This window comes from Ambystoma mexicanum, chromosome 14 (genome assembly GCF_040938575.1).
Source record: "Ambystoma mexicanum isolate Mex_15411 chromosome 14, UKY_AmexF1_1, whole genome shotgun sequence".
NCBI classification, from domain to species: Eukaryota; Metazoa; Chordata; class Amphibia; order Caudata; family Ambystomatidae; genus Ambystoma; species Ambystoma mexicanum.
This window is the reverse complement of record NC_090940.1, coordinates 545657766-545672657: the sequence shown is the minus strand read 5'-3', so window position 1 is coordinate 545672657 and position 14892 is coordinate 545657766. Positions and strand designations below refer to the sequence as shown.

General features: G+C 48.4%; 1 protein-coding gene across 1 annotated transcript in view; it reads left to right on the top strand.

The window, feature by feature from the left end:
* The window catches only part of TRIP11 (thyroid hormone receptor interactor 11), a 1018241-nt gene that overhangs the window by 352712 nt on the left and 650637 nt on the right, over positions 1–14892 (top strand). The window contains exon 7 of the mRNA XM_069637842.1: positions 4523–4885. Within this exon, the coding sequence (XP_069493943.1) occupies positions 4523–4885 (363 nt within the window). The remainder of the gene's footprint in view (positions 1–4522; positions 4886–14892) is intronic.

Here is a 14892-nt window from a genome sequence, read left to right as displayed (position 1 = left end):
CAAGTTACTTCTTACCTTGTAACATTCTTTCGATGGGATGTTCCTCCGACGTATTCCTTATCGACCATCCCATCCATCCCCGCAGTACTACTTCCCTTCTTGTTGCAGCTTACGCTCCTTCAGGGTGATTAGTCTAGTCCAGAAAGAATTATTGTGGGCTACAAAACGGAACTGAGCAACGGATGCTGCGCGCGGCCTTTATAGGCAGGATGACGTCGATACAGCGGCTGTCGAGGGACATCGACTCGGCGGACGCCGACGCGCAGCGCCCTCTAGAGAAAAAATTTCCGAGGCCAGCAAAGCTGGAAAGAGATATCTAAGATAAGGAATACGTCGGAGGAACATCCCATCGAAAGGACGTTACAAGGTAAGAAGTAACTTGTTCTTCTCATTGTTGACTCTATTCTCATAATACTGAGCCATATGCAGTACTTCAGACTGTGATTTAGCTTGCCAAGCACTCTCGGAAGTCATAATTTGTGACCGGATATCGGGCAACAATCCACACACAAACTTGTCCACAAACAATCTTTTTCCTGACTCAGTGCTTAAATCCTGTCCGAGAATACTTGTTCGAACCGATTAAAGAATTTGGTAGCACCTTCAGGTTTTCCTTGGGTACAAGCAGTGAGTTTGTCCCAAACAATCCTTCTCTCTGGTATTAAAGTCTTCAATTGTGTTACTTTTCTATCTGGCAAAGTCAGTATCACCTGTGGTGGTCTTTCACCAGCTGTCCTTTCTCATCTAACCTAACCAAGTTAACCCATGTGTCACCTAACCCTGCTGGATCATCTACAGTCCTAATCTGTTTCCATAAATCAGCAGGTAGGAGCACAGGAAACAACAAGTCTATATCACCCAGAGTAAAAACTGACGAATGCAAGACAGATTCTATTTCTTTGTAAAACCCTGTTGGATTTTTCCTAATGTCTGGAATCTACTGTCTAATAGTATTCCCTTCTTGTCTTGAGAACGGGATGTGAACAAACTGTGATACATAGTGAGCTGCAATATCATAGGCTGCTGCACCCGTGCAACATTAGCCGGAATCTGAACTTTGGGAACAAATGTCGGAGGAACCCCTCTCATAGGCAACTGAGAAGTAGGCAACTCTGAATGTTTACTAAGCAACAGAGCCAAATCGAGTGCTAAAGTGGTGGAAGTAGTATCAGACGCAAAAGCTCTCTTATAGATATTCAATAATTCTGCGGGACAACAAATCTTTTTCTTTATACATTCATCCTGCGGGTATTCTACCATTACCTGTAACACTTTCCTCTGCATTTCTGGAGTATACTGACTATAGGTATCACATACCTCTACGGGAGATATCGACATATCTGAAATCCATCTAAGCGCATCCCTTGTGCAAATTTGCGTTTCTTCACTCGTTGATTTACAAGGAGGAAGGAATTGTTTCTGCACGTAAAAAGCGTCCAAACTATCACCATCTATTTCATCATTCTGCAATCGTTCTAACTCCCTTCTAAACTCAAAAACCCTCTTGATATGCTCATGTACTTTCTCCGCAGTATCCCCTGAATAAGCTAAAACATTCAAATCCCTCAACCCTTGTGGGACATCTGTGTCCGTCAATCTGTTCCACATTACAGCCAAATGTATCCCCATCCCCTCAATAAAGACATTCTGATCGCGAATACTTTTTAGATTAGAGAGTGTAGCTAAGACAGCAGATTGTTCCACTTTCTCTATACATTGTCTAGCCCATGCATTCAAATTTCTCCTCGTCTCTTTGGAAACTGTGTTCCAAGTTACAACTTTTGATTGAGCTATGAGCGTAGCAGAACTGCTTGGAAAAGCGAGAGTAGACAAATCCTGTACAGCAGGTAGTGGAGACACTACTGCTGGCAATAAAGACGAATCTACTGGAACAGTAATAGTCTGTAAAGGTGGAGGTATAGCCAGAGGAACAACGCCAGAAGCGGAGCAATAACTGCGAGCGGAGGAGCAACAGGAAGAACAGGAATTGCTACAGGAGGAGGAACGATAGCAGGAATAGGTACATAAGGAGGTGGTGCAGTGGCACCAGGCCTACGTTCATTTAAAAGTTTATCAATTAGCTCATCTGAGGCATGAAAATCTTTAGACGGATATATTTTCTGTAAACCAAGTTGAAAAGCCCTATCCATGTTTCTAACAGACTCTGTTTTCGTTGATCATACAATAATGCCTTTTCTGAGTTTGACATGTGACGACGTGCATGCTTCTCTTTACTCTTCTGTTTTAGGCTTTCCCCTTGGCGCCCAGGTAGGTGCACCCACACATGTGAGGTACCGTTTTCATCGGGACACCTGTGGGAATGAGGGAAGGTATAACATTTGTTGTGTTTGTGTGGTTTTCATAACGTTTTGACCCATTTGCTGGTGCCCTTTGTCACACAACCCTTTCATTTCCCAAATGTGACCTACATTTATTCGCTGCTTTAGCCACTATACACTTTTGTAACGTGCACAAGTCACCTACCCTTGAAAAGGTCTGCTTGTGCTCTTTCATAAAATGTATGCTTGCCGTTCCTCACCACATTGGTTTTCCCGATTTACACATGCTAAGTGCGTCTGTTCAGGCCGTGAGCGTAAAAACTCCTGTGTACCATGGCTCAGTGTTTGGCTTGTGGTATTGCTTGTTTTGTAAAACTCTACAAAAAATGTGTGCTCTCCTAACTGCAAGAGTCGGGGAACTGTAGCAGAGCATTGGTTTTCTCAAAATTCATAGAAGCCATTGCCATACCAAGCCAACCATGTCCAACACATACCTTTTTTTTCCGTCATTTTCCCGCTTTTCCCCCAATCTATGGCAGTTTCCCCTACCTAGTTGTTGCCTGACCTATGCAAATCACCCCTTCCTAAACTTGGAATTTTGTCTACTTTTCAGAAATATATGCCTTCTGTCCTCCAATTCGGCTTTCCTACCCTTTTCTTCCATTCCGTCCATGCATGTCCAATTGGCAAAAATGGCCAAAATCGCCTACCTCTCACAAAACGGTTGATAACCACATCAAAATATTTTATTTTCGTTTCCACTCAACCTGTTCTTGAAAGCCAGGCAATTGGGGAACTCAGCACAGCAAACCATTTGTTCCTAGCTCTTACAAGGAAAAAAACACAGGCTTCTTTGTACATCATTTTATTGGCATTTTTTTAAAAAACCCAAAATGTTCGCCCTTTTTGCTTATTTTGTCTCACCCCCCCTACAGCAACCTAGGATTCCTGGGTGGCGTTACGACCGCCTACATTTGGGGAAAAAAGGAGCCAAATTCGGCCAAGATATCTTATGTAACAAAAAAGTTACAAGCCATTGAATGGCCACATACTGAAATCACCAAGAAAGGCACTGGCACTGGGGAGAAATACCCATGGCACTTAAAGGGTTAAAGGAGAAGGCTTTACTTTCTACATAGTGTTTTGGTCTGACTAGTGAGGTAAGAGGACTTCTAGCAGAGTCTGCCTTATGAGAGTTTAGCTTGAAGGGATTTTGAGACTCACCCGGGCCCCTCTTTTCCCTTTTTTGGACCTGGGTATCTGTGGGCGTGAGTGCTTTTATGACGTCTCCCTTCCTTAGTGCAGGTACCCAGCTGGAGTTGCTTGGTGATCCAACTATACCACCTCCGGGTCCAGCATCCACCAGCCCTACCTGGCCCCTGCCACTTTGACCTGCCCACTGTCGGTCCCCAAGTTTAGGCAGGGCACAGCAGCTAAAGCTTGCAATGAGTGAGTGATACCTTGAACACTTTGAATAGAACTGTCTGAGTCGTGATTGCTTTAGCAAAGTAAGCGCTTGGTGTCTATTAAAAAATGAGAAACTGTAAGAAGCCTGAACCTGGCACATGTGAACATGCCAAAGATGAAGCCAATGTCCTTATTTTGATTTTTCAGGATGGAATTGCTTTTTATCTACTCATTGGATATTATTTATTTTAAGTTTTTTATTATGTTTTCTTCCTTATTTTACTGATCACAATCTTTGAGTATCTATGGGTCCAGTAGCCTGTGATGATTATACAGGAATTGGGAAAGAAGGCATGGTTTGGTTACATGTCTTTATACCGAAATATTTTATAAAGAATGAACATGTATCGAATATTTTATAACCAACATTTTTACAGAGAATACACTTTTTGTTTTTGTTCTTTTGGGGAGGGGGGGATCCTCTGCAAATCCCCGTTTCCCACCCCTAAAAATCCATCCCAACCGTTTCCCAAAAAATATTGAACCCTTTACCCCACCCCTAAAGGCATACTTTAAAATGTTTCATTATAAAATATTCGATATATAATCATTCTTTAAAAAATATTTTGATATTAAGACTGCATACCCATGGTTTTTATTTTTGTTAGTGTACTTTGCATTGAAGCTTCTCTATTGGAGCAGGCAGTATTATATTACAGTGTTTAGCATATGTTTCCTGGCAATTTAGTAGTAGTCTCCAGTCTGCCAGTGGCACCTAAATGTTTTACTCCAACATTATATTTTGCTTGATCAATGCATGCTTTTTTTAATTTTAGGTACCACACACACTGGCTCAAGTGAACAGTTAAAGGTTTTTGAGCTGCAAAAGAACATTAAAATCCTGGAAAGTGAAAAGTCTGCTAATTCAGAGAAAATCGAGGACCTGGAAGATAAAGTAAAGGAGATAAATCTGAGTCTGTTGGCTGCAGAAAGTGAGAAGGACCGGCTGCTCAAAGAAAAGGAATCCTCATTGCTGGAACTAAGCCAGTTAGCACACGAGCACACAAGTCTTACATCAGAATTCAATGATCTCCAAAGATCTGCTATGGAGTGGGAAGCTTTAGTAAAGGGGCAAGAAGAGTCTCTGCCTGCGTCATCCACAGGGGACGAGGTGCTTAAATTACAGCAAGCGTTGGCTGGTATGGAGTCTTCCATATAACATTCATATTGATGTGTTTGCCAAGAAATGCACTTTTCTTTGCAGAGTACAATCTTGTCAAAAGGACATGTAGACCCAAAGTGGGACTTTACTCTTTGGATCAGGGGTCTGTAAATGTTTGTTCTCCAGATGTTATGGACTACAGTGCCCATGAGTCCTCACCATTGACTAATCTGGATAGGGCTGATGAGAGTTGCAGTCCAAATTCTAGAGGCCGAGGTTGCAGACCCCTGCATAAGATGATCACATGACCAGAAAGGCATTTCATTGAGTAGTGCATGTGATACGTGCTTTGCTAATTGAAAGCATTCTGCCACAGTAGGCGAGCCTGAGTTCCTTGCCCTAAAGGTATTCGGTGCCTGGTGTAATGCACAGCATGATTTTTAACTGGATCTAATGAACCTTAGGCTTACCCCAACATTACTGACCACCCGACTCATTGGAGATCCCTGGGCTTTTCCAGAAAATCTTTCACATGCTAAGCACTCCTGTTTTTGGCATAAGGCCACCTAAATAATTCTTGTAGTAGTACTTCTTGTAGACCCCTCAATAAGGCATTGTGGAATTTGGTGTTTTTTCAACCTGGTAAAACTTGAAATAAAATGCATTACCTATGATCATAACAGAAATATAGTACTCTACCTGGTGAATGGTAATCTGTACAGGTAGAGCATTCCAGTGTAGCTGCAAAATTAGTATATAAAGCCCAGGATGGCTGCCATCTTTTGTATTGTAGTTAACATCTACAGAATAAGCCTTGTTAAACTTTTAATTAAATATAAGTAATCGTAAACTGTCCTGATGGATTCTTCACTAAGAAATATTAAATTAGAAATGGGGAAATGATCAGAGCAACCAGTAAACATGGGTGTCTTTTTCTTCTTGACCAATCAAAAGGATACATTACAAATTTCCAACAACTCTCTTGCCCAGTTCCATCTCGACTAACTGGAGCTGGTGTACAATACACAGATCTAGCGCTCTCTCTCTCTCTCTCTCTCTCTCTCTCTCTCTCTCTCTCTCTCTCTCTCTCTCTCTCTCTCTCTCTCTCTCTCTCTCTCTCTCTCTCTCTCTCTCTCTCTCTCTCTCTCTCTCTCTCTCTCTCTCTCTCTCTCTCTCTCTTGGTCTTTCTATCTCTTTCTCTTTCACACGGTCATGCATACTCTCTCACTGTCTCACACTTACACATACTTGTCTCCCTTTATTGGGTATTCTGTCTCGCTCATTCTCTTACCCTCTGTTTCTTTTCTCTTTCTGTCTCCTGTGGGAGAGAATCATATGTCAGGTGTATGTTTGCTGATGCCACCCAGCCGTTGCCGATAGCTGTATGGCAACTGGGGTAAAGCAAGTTATTTTATGGGGGCTGGCTTTTCATGTAATAACTATTAGAAAAGCAGAAAACTGAATTATTTAATTGTACTAGCATTGTAACCAAGCTCTTTTTAAAGTGCTGATGTTCATTCATAATGATCACTTTGAGTATATATTTCACTCATAATAAGAACGTTTCATTTGTCTTAGTAAAGAAAATGCTCAAAGCCTAAAACAACCATCCAAATTATTTTCTTATAGGTCATCGTTCTAAGATGGAAAGTATGGCACACTCCTATTGTGCTCTTTTGAAATACCCATAAGGAGAAGAGGCCAAATAACACCAGTGGAGTGGGCTTCAGCTTGCTTTGCACAAAATCAGAGTTTTATTGTGAATATAAAATAGACCACATATCTATTTGACAAATATATCTGTGATAAAACCGTTGTGTGTTTAAATCACCACGCACACAATACACATGTGGCTTGGTGCTCATTTCATTGTTCATAACACTCACTCTAACATTGACCTATATACACTTTGAACAGCCTCAGGATTTGTATGCGAGTATAGGATGTTTGGGGCTGTACGGCGATAATGTACCTTTTTGCCCAACAGATTTTTCGCCACATCTCAGGGTAGGGATGCCTTTGCACATGCTTGATTCCCAAATGCCGGACATTTTCATAGAACTATTTATAAAGGATTCCTCTTAAGCATCCTTTCACCAAATTGCTTGGTAATATTGTTCTGCCTCTGTGAGGGGTCGGAAATGTGAGGCAGACAACTTTGCCAAGGTTTTTCATAAAATGTCATTTTATTAACTTAAAAGGGGTTTGATAAACGCCTCCCTACTCCCATCCTAGAGTGAATTTCCCTACCTCTCAAAATAACTAAAGGAGACAGTCTAACAAAAGGCATCTGTCCCTCACACATATACATACAATAAACATATGAAGGAAATGTATGGCAATTGAAAGAATAACAAAATCTGTTATATCTAACATATACTTTATAACTGTTTCTCCTTGTGATGATGTAATGTTCCCTTCCCCAGATTCCAAGCAGGAATTTTGAATCCACAGTTCAAAATAGGAAAGTTCAGTTTTATAACCCAGTTCTGCACAACAATGTTCTTCTTGCGCCAACAAGTCTCTCAATGGGTCTGTCCAATAGTTCCAACAGAAATAACAAATGTGTGTTTTCCACTGATAACAAAAATTTCAACATTAATTATTCAGAACCAAAATACTTTGACAGCTCTTTAATGGCAACCGAAATAGTTTATCAGGATGATACAACAAGGATTCACAATATAGGGCAATGGCTTTGCCGCTTCTTCTCCACATTCTTTTACTACAACACAGTACTTGAATATCTTTCACCTGGTCCACTCATCTGCCAGGTCTACCACTACATGGTCCCTTGCCCTGGTACACGTCTGCCAGCACCATAAACTTCTAACTCTACTGCTAGCACTTCTGTGGTAAGGTTCATTTGGCAAAAGCTTAGCTAAGTCTTTGGCCTTTCATCAACTTCAGTACCAACAACTTGATAAAGTATTTTGGCTTTCACCAATTTTCAGGGATTTATACTTCTTCTATAAATATGAACCACATTGGTGCTGTTTATGCCACTTGTATTGCAGACTATGCTTCTCCAGCATGGGGTCTGGCATGGATTCACATGCTCATGAATATTCCCCGTTGTCAGGCTGGGAATCCTCTTTAAAGAAAAAATCGGTTTCAGTTTTGTTTCTGAACTGTCTTTCTCCTAATAACCAATCACTGGTCTCTGGGTCATACTGCCCCCAGCCAATGACTGCCCTCTAAGCCCCTCCTCTGTCAGCCATCTTCAGATTTTTACCGCACGTTCAAGTGTTGAGAGTCCTCGTGCTATAGCTCTTGAGCTTTTACTGCGTTTTGTGATTTTTCAAAGAGTTTAATCTCATTTTTTCAGTCAATTGAGCCTCAAGCTCCACCGTTTCTACTTCCGATCAACGGGTACCCGTTTGAGAATTTTCTACGCCCCTCAAGTGCAAAGTTTTGGTCGAGCTACGCTTCTTGGAGGATTACAGAAGGCCTACCCCGTGCATGTCGGAGCGGACCATGAGGGATCGGCGGATCCGCCTCACCAACTGGCTGGAAGGGAAGAACTCAGCAGTAGGTGAGAAGAAGAAGAGGTCTGAGCGGTCTTCTAAGTCCTTTGAGGGTGCTCTGGCGACGGGGGCCCAACAGAAGGCTAAGCACTGCCAGTCCGCGGGCATCGGGAGTGCCGAACGGTCGGGCTCCTCGGCTGTCAGGCAGGGCGCACTTTCACCAATGCCATCAACCACGAGCCAACGCTCTGACTCGGGGAAGAGAAAGTCGGAGAACCCGGGTAAGCTTCTGGAGAAGCCCCGGTCGATCCCGACAGAAGCAGCCGAGGGGGAGCCAGGCGGTGACCCTCCCCGCTAGGTGAAGGCCTCAAGTGCGCCAAAAGTCGTAAAGGCCCTGATTCACCCGGCTAAGGCCTCCATCGAGGGAGTTGTGGTGGCCCTGGCGAAGCCTGTGGAGGCTCCCCCAGTGGAGGCGACCTCGGTGCGCAGAGTTTCACTGCCACCGTGGAGGGAATCCTCTTTTCAGCCCATCGATAAGACCCCCATGAGAACCCTGGTGGAAAAAGAGGGGGGGCGTTAGCCATCACGGATACAGCCTCTGAAGAGGAGCTGGCTGGAGTTGTGAAGTTCCTCAACAAGAAGTTTGAGGAGGTCCAGACCCACGGGAGGGATCCCGACGAGGCAGACGAAGAGAGCGACGGCGGTGCCGACGAGGTTCCCGTGGAGGCGGAGGATTCCACTCCCCAACCGTTGCGCCCGTCGCAGCTGGTACCCGAGCCACGGGACAACTCGGGAGCCATCTTAATGGCGATCCAGGCCTTATGTACAGAGATAAGGACGAGGTTTCCCTTACCCCCAACGGATAATCCAACGGAGCCTGGCCCGTCGGGGAGCCCTCCAAACAAGCGGAGGAGAGTTCAACCCCCCGCCCTTCCAGCCTTCGCGGCCCTCACAGCCTTCATCTCCTTCCCCTGATCCTAGGGAGGACACGGGTACAGAGATGGCCACGACGGGGACGGATGACGACGGTGGTGACAACGGGATGGGCCTTCCATCACCACCCCCTCGGGCCTCCCCGCCCGACGAAATTGGCTCTTTTCACGCCATGATTGCTAGGGCATCCGAGCTCTTCGAGCTCTGCCCCAAAGAACAGAAGAAGGAAGGTTTCCTCTATCAATGGCGTGAAGCCAAAAGGAAGACAGTCCTCTCGGTCCTGTTACTTGACGACATCTGGGACGAGGGGCTGTTGCTCCTGAAGAACCCGTCCACGACCCCTGCCAAGAGAGACTGGTACGAAAAGAAGTACCGGGTCCCGGATTCCACCCCTCTGTGCCTTAGGGCGCAGCCGACCCCGGATTCGGTCGTCTCGGCGGCGGCCAAGAAGAAGGCGGCGGCGGGGGCTGCAGCTTCAATTTCAACCTCCCCCACAACCCCCCTGGACGACGAGGGGAAGAAACTGGACGCCATGGGGCGACGGGTCATCTCGGCGGCGACGATTAAAGCGGCCAACGCCCTAGCGATTGTGGCCCGCTACGACAAGGAGCTTTGGTTTAAGATAGCTCCTCTGCTGGACTTCCTCCTGGACGACAAGAGGGCAGAGGCCCTGGAGATCTTGCAGGAGGGCGACAGGGCATCGGACCACGCCATAACGGTGACCACGGACATTGCTGACACCGGTTTCCGTCAATTGTGCAATGGTGTTTGTCTTCGACGGCATGGTTGGCTCAAGGCGACCGATTTCTGCCAGGACGTGCAAATCAGAGTTTTGGACATGCCCTTCGACGGGAATAACCTTTTTGGCAAGACAGTGGACGAGTCACTGCAGGCCATCAAGGCCGACACGGAGACGGCCCGGGCCTTGGGGGTTTTTCAGCAACGACGGCCGCACTTCCGGAACTCCGGAGGCAAGCAAGGTGCCTCCAAAGGATTCGGTGGCGGAGCCTCGACGTACCGCCAGGCAGCCCGCTCATCGTCGCAGGAGGCCTACAGAGGATGTGGCAAGTCAAGAGGATCTCGTCGTCGCCAAGGAGGCCAAGGCGACAAGGCCGCTGCCAAGCAGGACTGAACCGGCCGTGGCATCTGGCCCCCACCTGAGCACCCCGGTGGGAGGCCGGCTGGCGAAGTTCGTCAGCGTGTGGGAGTCCATCTCCACCGACCAATGGGTGCTGGATGCCCTGGCCCGCGGGCACACTCTAGAGTTTTTAAAGAAGTGCCCCCCGCATTCCACCCGTGGCCAGGAATGAAAACCATGTACCACAACTGCTGCTGGAAGTAAGGGCGATGCTGAAGAAAGGAGCCATCGAGCTCGTCCCAGAGAGGTTCAGGGGCTCCGGAGTGTACTCTCGATCTGTCCTCAGAAGAAAGAAGACCGGCGGTTGGCGGCCCATCGTGGACCTTCATCGTTTAAACAAGTACATCAAGGCCCAGATGTTCCAGATCGTCACCCTCCAGCACGTGCTGGGGAAGCTGGAGGAAGGCGACTTCCTATGGTCGCTAGACTTGGAGGATGCCCACTTTCACATCCCCATTCTAAAAGGACATCGAAAGTTTCTCAGATTCATAGTCCAAGGACGGCACTACCAATTCAAGGCCCTTCCTTTCGGATTGAAGTCGACGCCCAGGGTATTCACCAAGTGCCTAGCACCAGTGGCGGCGCGGCTGTGCCTGCAGGGGATCCATGTCTATCCCTACCTGGACGATTGGCTCATCCGAGCAAAGACAAGAGATCTCGCTGTCGAAGACCGTCCAACTGCTCACGGACCTGGGATTCTCCATCAACTTTGCCAAATCCCACCTGGTTCCGTCGCAGGTCGCACTGTTTCTGGGAGCCAAGCTCGACACAGTGGGGCGACTGGCCTCGCCGTCTGAGGAAAGGACGAAGGCCATCATGGGGAAAGTGCAGCGGCTGTTGACCATGGACGTGGCCAGGGTGAGGTCCATCAAGTCCCTTCTCGGCATGATGTCCTCGTGCATCTTCCTAGTGCGCCTGTGCAGACTGCGGATGCTGCCACTTCAGGAGTTACTCGAGGCCCGTTGGATGCAAGCGGCGGGCTGCTTCGAAGACAGGATCTTGCTCAACGAGACCTTTCGGCAAGCGATCCGGTGGTGGGGCACCCGTGCGCATCTGGCGGTGGTATGGACTTCCAGACCCTGGCGTATCAGGAGACGGTGACTATGGACACCTCCCTGGGGGCATGGGGGGCGCACACCGGAGACCTCCACGCAAGAGGCCTTCGTCTCCCGGAGGAGAGGTCACTCCACATCAACGTACTGGAGCTCTGGGCCGTGTTCTGGGCCCTCAGGTTGTTCCTTCCGTCCCTCAAGGGCAAGGTGGTGAGGATCTTCACTGACAACACCACCACGATGTTCTACATCCGGAAGCAGGGAGGTACCAGATCCCCAGCCCTATCCAAGGAGGCGCAGGATCTGTGGCACTTGGCCGTCGCCCAAGGGATGTTTCTGGTACCCTTCCACCTGGCAGGAATAAAGAACACCATTGCCTACTCACTCAGCAGGGAGCTGCGCTCGTGCCACGAGTGGGAGCTATGCCAGAATCAAGTAGATCTGCTATTCCAACGATGGGGCAATCTCCAGATCGATCTATTCGTGACGGCGACGAACACCAAGTGTCGGAGGTTCGCCAGCAGGTTTCCCCAGCCGGGGAGCATGGGCGATGCCTTCTTATTCCCCTGGGACGGCCTGTTCCTGTATGCGTTCCCACCGTTGCGACTCATCAACCAACTCAGATGGTCCCGGTGCAGGATGATCCTCGTCGCACCGGCGTGGCCGAAACAGATCTGGTTCCTGGACCTTCTGGACATGTCGGCGTCCCCCCCCCCACCAGTCAAACTGCCGACGGAGGCGGCTCTCCTCGCCAGAGAAGGAGGCGCCATGCTCCACCACGACCCAGGGTCGCTGAACTTGCACTTGCAGGCCTGGCTCCTGCAGCACTAGAGTTTGGAGGGTACGATATCCCGGCGGACTGCAGGGAGGTGCTTGCAAAGGCCAGGGCGTACTCGACTCAAGTGCTATGGACATAAGTGGAACAGGTTCTCTGTCTGGTGCCTTGCACAGAAGATTAACCCTCTGCGGATTACGGCCCCCCAGTTGCTGCCGTAACTGCTGTCGTTGGCCAAGAAGGGGCTAGCGCACGCCTCCATCAAGATGCATCTATCGGCGATCTCCCGCTACACCAAAACTCCAGGACGATCATCTCTGTGGTCCAATCGTCTGTTGAAGGAGTTTATGAAAGGATTGTTCCGATCCTTCCCGCCGGTGAAGGCCCCAGCCCTGGCTAAGGGAGCTCAACGTGGTGCTGAGCAGGCTCATGGGGCCGCCATTCGAGCCTCTGTATTCGCCACCGTTGAAGTTCCTCTCGTGGAAGACTGTGTTTCTTGTGGCCATCACTGCCGCACGACGAGTGGGAGAGATCCAGGCCCTCTCATGTAAAGCTCCATACCTGACTTTCCACGAGACGAGGGTGGTGCTGAGGACCCACCCTTCCTTCATGCCCAAGGTGCCGTCGGACTTCCACCTCAACAAGCCCTTGGTGTTACCTGTTTTCTTCCCGTTGCCTTTGTCGCCGACCGAGAGGACATTGCACTCGCTGGATGTAGCTAGAGCGCTAAAGTTCTACGTGGATCGCACGAAGAGTTTTCGGAAGACATCACAGCTGTGTGTGAACTTTGGACCTGTGAACCAAGGGAAGGCCCTCTCGAAGGCTTCCATTTCCAGATGGCTCTCCGGCTGCATCGTGCACTGTCAACGGTTGGCAAACCGACCGTTGCCCGGCCGTCCGAGAGCCCATTCGACCAGAGCGATCTCGCTGCTACCACAGCGTTCCTATCTGTTGTGCCCCTGCTGGACATCTGCAGAGCTGCTACGTGGAGGTCGACGCACACCTTCACGAGATTCTACCGCGTTGACCGGGATTCACCTAAAGGTGGGCCTGGTGAGGAGGTAAGAGATGCTTAATGTTGAGCGATGAAATGCTTATTGTTGAGTCTTGCCACCTCCCGTGGTTGTGCATGTGTGTACTGCTATGTATTCTTGTATTCATGAGCATGTGAATCCATGCCAGACCCCATGCTGGAGAAGGAACAAGTTACTTGCCTGTAACTGTTGTTCGAGTGGTTTGTTTCCTCCAACGTATTCCTCATCTTAGATGTATTCCATCCAGCTTTGCTGCTCTTCGGAAAATTTTTCGGCAGAGGGCGCCGTGCGCCGATGGTCCCTCGAAGGCCTCTGTCGAGGGTGACGTCATTGGGTGTATAAATAGCACGCGCGGCGCACGTTGGCCTCAGGTCTGTTTTTCGGCAGTTAGGTTGCTTCGGACATTCGGCGCGCCTCGAGTTCTGTGAAGAATATATATATATACAAGAAGAAATATGTCCTCATCATCGACACCGACCACAACCCCGAGATCGAGTTTCAAGAAATGCAAGTCGTGCGGCTCAAAAATGTCGATCACGGACCCGCACCGCAAGAGTTTGTGGTGCCTCGGAGAAGGCCACGACATGATGGCCTGTTCGAAGTGTCAGGCGATGATGGGGAAGGCCTTGCGAGAAAGGAGAGGAAAGCTACAGGTAGGTCGGAAGGATCGAAAAGCCTCTAGCGTCGAGTCGAGACCCCATGAAGAGAAATCTCCTAGACGCGAAAGGCATCGATCTAGATCCCGAAGCCATTCCCATCGCTCGTCGTCTTCGTCAAAAAAAATCGAAGAAACAACGCCACAGGTCTCCCTCCACCTGGTCGTCAGACGATTTTCTGAAAAAAATGAAATGCCCCACGAAACATTCGTCTTCCGAAGAGTGGGAAGCATTCAGGGTCAAAATGATGGAGGTATTTGAGAAGGCGAAGCCTCAGATCCGCACCTTCTTCAGAAGCCGGCCGGGAGTGTCATCGCTCCGACACTCGCGCGCCCTCGAGCCCGGGTGATCGTAAAAGGAAGGATAGGGAACCTTCCAGGACGCCGAGCGATAAACGCTAGAGTCGATCGCTCGAGGTCACCGACACCGTCCGACACCTGTCATACCTCGAAGGGAAAATCGTCGAAGACCGCCTCGACGCCCTCGAAGCAGACCCTGTCGACGACCACTATGTCGTCGACGCCTTTATCGACGCCGACGCCGAAACCCTCAGTGCCAAAGGCTCCAACCAAGCCAGGGCAGCCAGAAAAAGAGAAGGAGAACGTTACAAAACATGTAATTTCATCAGAGCCTGGTACTACACCTCTTCCTCTGCCTCCTCTCCCAGAGAAGGTTTTCAAGCCTCTCCCTAAGAAGGAGGTTTTCAAATCATTGACCTCAATTTTTGAGGAACAGGAGAGATCCGAGGAGGAAAATGTACCTTTTGGATTGGAATATGGCACCCCAAATGTCCCAGAATGCTTGATCTCAGAGGAAAGCAGAATGAGGGATTTGGTGGAGTCTTTACATAATGCAAGTGGCATTGACACTTCTCCTGAGAATGACTTTGGTAGACCAGATCCAGGAGAGAATGCCAGTCCATCTTACCGTCAGTTAATGACCAAGGTGGTGGATTACTTGGGATGGGATAGACCACCAGCCCAATTCGT